General features: G+C 40.1%; 1 protein-coding gene across 1 annotated transcript; it reads right to left on the reverse strand.

Annotated features, from left to right (window-relative positions):
* Positions 1–2,603: 2,603 nt before the first annotated feature.
* Positions 2,604–6,700, reverse strand: LOC115754718 (protein transport protein Sec61 subunit alpha-like). Its single transcript, XM_030693845.2, has 7 exons — positions 6,559–6,700; positions 5,161–5,527; positions 4,564–4,791; positions 4,017–4,371; positions 3,798–3,925; positions 3,552–3,687; positions 2,604–3,024 (listed from the first exon to the last, which is right to left on the reverse strand). Exons 2-7 carry the CDS (start codon positions 5,502–5,504, stop codon positions 2,785–2,787), a joined length of 1,431 nt encoding a protein of 476 aa, XP_030549705.1. The 5' UTR covers positions 5,505–5,527; positions 6,559–6,700; the 3' UTR covers positions 2,604–2,784.
* Between the last annotated feature and the right edge of the window lie 2,544 nt (positions 6,701–9,244).

A 9,244-nucleotide genomic window follows, 5' to 3' on the forward strand; every position in this document is an offset into this window, starting at 1 on the left:
TTAGAACTTAATTGCACTTTTATGATAAGTTTTAGAACTTCTAGTTAACACATCCTATAAAAAAAAATCCCAAAATAGCATTACAGGGTAGCATGATTTGCCAAGGGAGGCTTCTGCATTAAGCTAAGATAGATCCAGGTTATGTATGTAATCATAGGAAGACGTATTATGATGCTGTTTATCGTGCGAGGAGAAAGATGATAGCATGATTCACCAAGTAATGAAGGTTCAGCCTCAGCCCTAGCTGGAGATATTATAGGCTTGAGCAGATCAAACAAGCAAAACCCAACAGAACGTATAATTCGCACCCTATTGGTTGAGACTGACAATATAGCTTTCGAAACCACAATTCGTTTGTTTTTCAAAAAATATCACAATTTTGAAAAATATTTTTTTAAAAAATGGCAATATTTTATGATATTCGAACGGAATGTGAAAATGAACTGCAAAATATTTTTCAATGTTTGGCCTCGATAGATACGGAAAAGGCCTCGACCATCCTAAAGTAGCCGTGGCCCGAGAGGACCATCGAGGATCGGAGATGAGGTCCTATTTGCCGAGGAACCGGGAACAAGCATTGGAGTTTCTGTGCACAAACGCGGAGCTTCAAGTTTAAGCGTAGTCATATTTTGAAAATAGATTTTTGTAAACGAGAATTATTGTCCTAAATTTAAGCATAGCATTTCCGTTGACTAGGAAAACATTTCCCGTCGACTCATTTTCCTAAGCGAATCAAAGGCCGAAAAGTAATAAATATTTTATTAGTCGCGAAACAAATATAGCGTGAAAAGATAAAAAACAATGCCGCTGAGGCGTAAGATACAAATCACATCGTTGTTTTACCAATTTGAAGTTGGCTTTCCAATGGTAAACGAAGCGCGCGAATCAAGTTAGATGGCTTTTTGAATCCTCGGTACAACCTTAATAAACTCGAGGAGCGCTCTTTCTGTTCGGTTCCATTTGCGTTATGAGATGTTAAAAGCAGCTCGTATGGTATGGGGTTCGCTCCAGCAATCATTGGATGCGACTTTGATCGTAAAGCTTTATTCTGATACGATGGATGGAGACGGGGGGGGGCCGATCACATCAGCACATCGCATGTTGTTCTTTTCTTTTTTACTCGGTGGACGAACCCCGTGTGGGCTATCGCTGGTTTCCTCTTGGTAATTCCTCGACTGAAGTTCAACTCCGTCAATTCGGAAATGCTTTTCTTTCACACTCTCGTCCTCCTCCATCACATGCTACGCCAAAAAGGAAGGAGGGGCGCGCCTAACTCTGAAAAGCAGGAATGAGAACAGCACCGGCCACTAACACTGGACGAACACAGGAGAAAAAGGACAACAACAAGACCTTTGCATTGCCATGTTGCCCGCTAACGACACATGACTGTCAAGCAGGCGAAGGACGAAAAAAGAAAGGGGTTGGGAATGCGCTCTCATCACGTTCACAGTGCGTAAGATCTTGATGTGATGAGGAGAACTTTTTGCAGGCATTTTTCGGGTGTTTTTCACTCGGCCCTTCTCCTTTCCTCTGTTTCTGCGGTGTGCCACTAAGGTCCCATCAAAACGTAACTACTTTGGGCATCCTAGGCATGGCGACACCCTCGAGAATTTATCCGGTGTCCGAAGCCAAGTGCGGCTTTCTGCTTGTCTCACGTTAATTGAAGAAGTACACCCCCAACCAATCTCCCCGTTTTCGCCATGGCTAATTGGGAAAGATCAATTTCTTAAACCATAGAAACCAAATGAATAATTTCTCCTCTTCAAAAACCTTGGATTAGAAAGTGCCGTCTACTCGTTCACCCAGCAGATTAGCTCACTCTCGATCAAATTGTTTTCGCCCTGAAATCCAATTCTTGTTGAACATCTTATACCACATGGAATGATGGTACCATCTTTGAGGAGCAGATCCGCATCACGATTAGCCACTTTGAAACCGGTAACCGCACCCAATCTAACCCGACTCCAACGCCTTGCACCACCTTATGGACACACCCACAAAATTTCTGACTCATAAGTTGTCTAGTTCTCAAAGAAACCTGCTTTTGTAATTTAAGAAGCCAGCTACCACAGGAAAAATTTCAGAATTTCGTGGTTCTACTGATTGAAGAGCCACCAAAATTATAACTTTCAGACTGTGCGTCCAGAGCACTACCGTATGCAATAAATATGAACACGCCCCTTAGAGTTCATTAAGCAGTCGGTGATCAGTTTCGAAACCGCTGTTAGATGTTTAAACAAGGCTTGACCAAGGAGCGTCCCTCAACCACGGACTGGAATGTCCTGCATTGAACATGTGCAATGGCTGGCGACAGAGAAGTTCCCAATCTCGATACTTCTGTAATCCCACAAAACCAGGAAGCCAACAAATTCTTGTGGAAGAAAACCGGTTGTTCGTCTCCTAGCCATTGACAGACCTCAGGAAGCATCAATAGAATGTGAAAACATGAACGAGTCGGCTCCTTAGATACTAGATCCAGCAGTCTGCTTCCAAGTCTTTAGATCAAACACTAGAGTAGACTCATTGCCGCGGAAGAGAGAGATAACCGTATGGAAGTTAGCTGACGAGAGAAAAAGTAAACCGGAAGGCTACTAAAATGTTTTGAGTTAACAATCTTTAGGTCTTGCATTCCTCCGCTCTGTTAAACACGCAGTTGGTAAACAAAAAGCTGTTCTACTTTGGAACTAAAATTACTGGTGTTGACTCGGTCTAATCTATATCTCAATTTAATTCAAAACTGCAGGGGGTAAGCACTGACAAGCATTCGTTAAAGATGAACGTGATTTAGAAACCAAAGAAACCGAGTTCAGTGGCTCTTTCCTTCTCGAATGTCTCAAAGTATTGGTAGATGATGGTGACTGCCAGGAGGATCCCAGTCCCCGAACCGATTGCCCCCATGAAATCTGCCAGCACTGTTAGCGCACCAATGCACATGCCCCCAAAAGCCGCAGCAGTTGGAATGTAACGGCTCAGCTCTTTCTGTAAGTTGGACTCCCGATGACCAGGCATCACCATTTGTTGCTCCTATAAGGCGGCAAAATAAAAGAGGTAAGAGAAAGTAAAATGTTAAACAGAAAAACAGTTTCTTGTGCATCCTCATCCAATTCCTCCCCTTCTATTAGGGCAACAACCTAAAAAAAAGAAGAGTCACATGAATATATAACATTTTAGCAACTATGGGACTTGAGGGGTTCTCTTTTACATGATGAGAACACCCAAGCTGCTCTACATGTAGTTTCTCTCCTTGCCCTCTTCTGTATTGTTCTTCGTTAGATAATTTAAAAAGGTCTACCAACTGACTAATTTAAAATGCACATCCAACAAAATCAAGTGTACACTAAAATGACAATTGAAGTTGCTGATCTCTTCTTGAACGAAAAACAATAATACTACGTGGGCACTTCAAACTTTAATTGTTTGTGAATCCCAGTACGCCAGTCAGTGCAAAAGTTGATCTTTTCACATGCCAAAGATCACTCTACGACAGAGAACCTAAGAGGAGAAATGAATATCAGATGAACAGAGACACAAAGAAGAACAAGTAATTATACCTTGAGTTGCTTTGCAACATCTTTGGCAGAGGAACCGGAAACTTCAATCCATGTTTTTGAGAAAAGAGCACATGCTGTGAGCATGAACACAAGGTAGAAGAGTGCATGGAAAGGATGGGCTGCCATGTCAGCCAAGCTGCAAAATACCCCAACATGTCAATGAAGAGTGATTTCTGTCACAAGAAGACGAAGAAAAAGGCACCCCTTTTTGGATAGAAATTTCTGAACGTGACAAATAAAAATTACCTTGAAGGTGCAGTGATATAATATGCTAGACCACCAACTGGAACATACTGACCACCAGAATATTCTGATTCCTTCCATTTACCCAGCAGGTTAACCAGAAAGTTTCCACTGTACTTCCTATGAAGCAACTGCATGCACATGCACGATGTCATTAGTTTGTCACACGCTACAAACTCACTCATCGGTCGGTCATACATAAGAAAGAGCATCATGGTATACCTGTGAAATGAAGTAAATGTTGGAAACAAGAGCAGACTGCAAAATGATTGGCATGTTAGAGGTGTAGAAAAGCTTGATGGGATAAGAACCCTGCTGTCCACGGGCATTCTTCGACCTCACTGGCAGAACCACACGAAATCCTTGGAAGTATATGACTATAAGGAAAATCAAGACTGTCGCGAGCAGATTTGTCACATTTGGAAGGTTCTGCCGATAAAAAGCTTCTCGTAAAGCACGAACCTTGTCTGTCCGTGTAATCAGGAGATGGAATAAAGCGATCACAGCACCCTCAAACTCAGCTCCTCGCCCACTATTAATGGTTGTGGGACTGAATGCTTTCCAGATTATGTTTTCGCTGCGACCAAAAAATTCAACGTATAAGTATTTGTCCCCTAAATGGATAATTATTATACACTGCCATCATGGCTCATTAATACAGTCAATAAATAAAATCTTTCAAAAAACATTGATCTTTTTTGGCCAAAGAAAGCATGGATTGAAGTTAGTGATATCAATGCCGCTGTATGCTTAAGAATATACTGCCTACCAGATATTGGTTGCTATGAAAAGGGAAATTCCAGAGCCCAGACCATATCCTTTCTGAAGAAGTTCATCCAAACATATCACGATGATGCCAGCGAAGCAAAGTTGGATGATGATGAGAATGGCATTTCCAACACCAAGTTGTCCAACACTGCCATACATGCCCGAGAGAACATAGGCGACAGCCTCACCGATGGCTATCAGGATACCCAGCAACTTCTGTGCTCCATTCCTGCAAGAAGGGGCCACCATTAGAATTTTAAAATTGAGAAGGGGACAAAAGAAGTTTAAATCCAAACACTGGTTCTAATTCATTTTATTGCCAAAGATATGGCCCATAGGAGCAACAAGCACGCTAGGTGATCAAACTATCAAATGGACTAGCAGCAAGTGCTTGATTAGAAAGATATTCAATCCAAATCACCACTTCCACTTTATCTTTGCACTCAGTAAAAAAGGAAATGATGCGCTGCCACAAACCATTTGCCAGAAACCAAAGAGCAATCATATAATCCCAAAGGCTGGAAATAGGTCCTTGTGGCATTTTTGCAAAGGTGGAAAGCAGAAATGAGAGCAGTATCATTCATGCCTAGAAACTTACAGAAGGGCACGATCCTCTCGAACATTGTTGTCCACTTCAATTATCTTAGAACCAGCCAGAAGTTGCATCACCAATCCAGATGTTACAATTGGAGTGATACCGAGCTCCATGACAGTTCCCCGATTTGATGCAAGAATAACACGCATCCAATAGAAAGGATCTGCACCTGTTGTAGAGTGGATCCCATATAGAGGGAGCTGACTGCAAACCAAGAAGATGAAAAGGGAGATCACAGTGTATATGACCTTCTCCCTGAATGGAATTTTCCTGTCAGCACTCTGAACCTCAGGCAAAAAAGAAAGGAATGGCCGGACAAGGTGAAGCACCCTAAATCCACCTCCCATAGCTGAGACTCTTCAGGTTAAACCTGGAATATGAGCGAAAATTGTACTCTTGTAAGAATTAACAGTTTTATTAGCAGCAATCCTATGCAACAAACTAAGCCTTATCTCACTAACATGGGTCCGCTCCAAAGCGATCTAATATCAACAAGGTGTGCAACCAAGAATTGTTACCACACAACAAATTAAAGACATATGTCTACGCCTACAAATCCTCACACTTAGTGACCAAACGGCCTGCTTTCATGGGGACCTTAATAGGAGCCATCACTAAGAAGACTGTCGTCCAAAAACAGCTTACGCAACTCCTCGTAGAATTTACTGCTTTATCAATTTTCAATCTTCAATTAATCCGAAGAATATCTCAAAAAAGTCTTTCTTTATGCTCTATCTTCCATGTCAGTCAGCAATGAGTCTGTAATAATAGTTGGACAAACCCCGAGCACACTACAAAAATACGTCAGCCTGTTCTTTGACCTCAGATGATGGTCAGCACATGAAGTCCAACACGAATAAAAGCAACAGTCATTGTCTACAGTCAATTTCAGATATTGTTAGGGAGAAATAAGCAGCTCGGACTACTGAGAGGTCACGGCAATGCCATCCTAATCAAAAGCAGAGATAACAAGCAGCAATAGCCAATGACTGCACAGGCAGTTGCACTAAACGTTGCCCTAACAACCGTTGTCCTAACAACCGGACATGCGCCCGAAACGAGTACAAACAGAAGAAACAAACAACAGCAACCGATAGAACTCGGATCTGCGCACATGCAAATTCAAAACCCACAAATCTACGAGAAGACGCAGGCGGTCGCGAACCAGTCGCGCATCATACACCCAACATGCACTCGCGCATCTGCATAATTGATCGTAGAAACAGCTCCATTGACGCCGCACACGCATAGAGAGATCTCGAGAAATCTACGAAACTCTTTTTTCCCCCACAAACAGATCCACGAATTTCGCCATCGCGAGCCCAGGTAAGATCAAAGAGCCGAGCTTCACATAAAACAAAATCGAGCATTCAAACCGGAAAAATGGAAACGGAGGGATACCTCGCAGGTTGGCGATCCCAGAGAGAGTTGGCGGAATGGATCTAGAGAGAGAGAGAGAGTGTGTCAACGAGGAGGGATCGTTTTATGTTTGGGGACGGCCCCGGTGAGGGTTCACGCGTGGATGCGGAGACGCGGTGCATACGAATTGGTCTCCGACAACTTGCGAAAAGTTTTCGACCAAAAAAAAATTTTGCGAGAAGCGGGTGACGTGGAATTTCTTTTTTGGAAAAATGAAGGTGACGTGGATAAGACCCCTCGTTTGACCGCATTAGGGCTCTAATCTTAGGATTACATTACATACACTATACATCTAGTCAGGACAAAAATCAGAATAGAACAAATTATATCATATCCTATGTTTGGCTCCCGCTCGGGACAGGATATGATGGGATATAAAGGGAATGTAGGCTGGATAAAATTATCTCATGGGGGAGGTGGGATAAAGGTAGATAGAGTTTCTTATGTTTATGTTATAAAAGCTATTTCTTCTCGTATAAGAAACTTCTCATATAATAAACTAAAATAAAAACTAAATATGAATCATATTTGAATTCTAATGTTAAAAAGAAAATGAAACATGAAAAATAAATTTTTTATTTGTTCCTATATGTTTTTACAAATTTTAGTTTCTTTCTACGTTATAATATATTTTGTGCATATAGACACACACACACACTTCATATGTATATCATTACATATTTTAGTTATGGTAGTATAGTTTATTATTCAATAACATTTTTTATCAAGAAATGATGTAAAGAAATAAAAATAATGAAAAAAGAGACATAAAAAAATAAGTAAATAAAAATGAAGTAGAAAAACCCAGGTTTTAAGTGAAAAATTCGAACTTGAAAATGATCTTTCTAATTCTCAAAAGATGTGGGCCAATGAAATTTCTAAAAAAAAAAACACAAACAAAGAAACATCCGTCTCATTCTCTTATGTATCTCTGATTCATATTAAAGTTTCGCCACTCCTTTGTATTTTTTAGTTCAAGTCAAAACTCTACGAAAACGGTGAGAGAGTAAAAACTTCTTCTATTTCGTAGATTTATAGTTCACGTCAAAAGTCAATGAACAAAAAAAAAATAGTCAAAACTCATTCTTCTCCATAGCTTTGTTGTTCATGTTGAAATTTGATGAAAGTATCGAGAGAGGCTAAACTTTTCCTAGTTGCAAATGTAAATGGTCATATTTTTTCTCTCTTACTAGAGTTGGTAGTGAATTATAAAGAGATTCTTACAGTCTCCATTTGTGCATTTTCAAGTTCATTTACGTTGATATGGATAAATACCAAATTAATGAACATGACATGATATCAATATATCCGGCTTTATTATTGTGATTCACCAAACAATGGATAAGATATGGTAAAACTCCTGGATTTTGTATCATATCCTATCAAATCCTATATTGGCTAGAAATCCAAACGACCAAACGTAGTCTTACTATCCTAAAAACCCATAAATTGAACTTCAAGTATCTAATTTTATCCTAAACAGTTTTTCGTCACATAAAGTATCTCCAACATTTAGTCCATAATCTTATTTTATCTCAAAAAAAATTACAAACTTTAGGCATAGTTTCAATTCTACCAATAATTTTTTTTATCTCATAAAAGCCTATTGACTTTTACTTGAATCCCATATTTCCCTCTGTTAACCCTTCGTCAAAATCGCCGTTAGTAATCTGGACATTTCCACGCTATTGCTCTACTTTTTCCCAAGTTTCTTATCCAAGAAGATATCTTTTGGAGATGAATTTCCATGTTTGCCCAAACAATGTCTTATTAAATAAGAAATCTGGGTAAACAATAGAGTAATTAAGGTTGACTTTGTTCAATTACTCTTACTCTTATGATAGTCTTCCGTCCATATCGCTCAACATTTTTTGAGTTTGCGCTTAGCCTTCAATCTCTTGTGCTCTTGAGTCTTCCATCTCTTGTTGTCGGAGAGCTCGCACTCTGACACACTTAGTTCGGGGACGCTCGAAAAGCTCGGACTCATGGGTTTGCCATCTCTCGGTTGGATAGAGAATTTTTGGACCGATGGTTAAAAGGGGCACATTTGGGATTCAAGTAAAAGTTAATAATTTTAATGTAATAAAAAAAGTTTATGGTAGAATTGAGATTATCCTCGAGTCTTATGTTTTTTATGGGATAGAAAAAAAAAAGTTGTATAGTGTTGAGAGTGGACCTAAAATGGAGAATGCATTATTCTTCATATGATAGTTGAATGTTCATTCTCTAGAGCACTCGATTGATACTGTCAAATTACGAAAAATAGTCATTTCATTGCTATGGAATTTACACGCAACAATTTATCGCATATAGTTACCACATCAAGTGATCATCTTTCGCTACTTTGTTTGAAGTTATATCAAGTCGATTAGGTCCCCATTGCGACAAAAAAGATACATAAAAAGATCATAACAGCACATTCTTCGGCAAACCGGTAATTATTCGATCCCAATAAGGTCGAGGAGCAAGAGTCGAGAAGATGAAGACTTGAACAGGATGAATCTCGCGATGTAAGCTGGTAGGATGGCAACGATAGACAGACGAGCAGAATCACGATTTGATGTCCAAGCGTCCGATCGCACCCTATAACCTCTCGAGCGGGTGATGTCGGGTTACGCTGCATGCATGGTTAGACGATTTGATTAGACAAAACGCACTATGTTTTCTG

This window comes from Rhodamnia argentea, chromosome 2 (genome assembly GCF_020921035.1).
Source record: "Rhodamnia argentea isolate NSW1041297 chromosome 2, ASM2092103v1, whole genome shotgun sequence".
Taxonomy (NCBI): Eukaryota; Viridiplantae; Streptophyta; class Magnoliopsida; order Myrtales; family Myrtaceae; genus Rhodamnia; species Rhodamnia argentea.

Excerpts from the sequence above, each read along its gene's own strand:
- LOC115754718 (XM_030693845.2), bottom strand. The coding sequence starts at position 5,504 with ATGGGAGGTGGATTTAGGGTGCTTCACCTTGTCCGGCCATTCCTTTCT. Across the intron at positions 4,372-4,563 it reads TTCATAGCAACCAATATCTG|CGAAAACATAATCTGGAAAG; the intron begins GTAGGCAGTATA and ends TTTTGGTCGCAG. Across the intron at positions 3,025-3,551 it reads ATGTTGCAAAGCAACTCAAG|GAGCAACAAATGGTGATGCC; the intron begins GTATAATTACTT and ends GCCGCCTTATAG.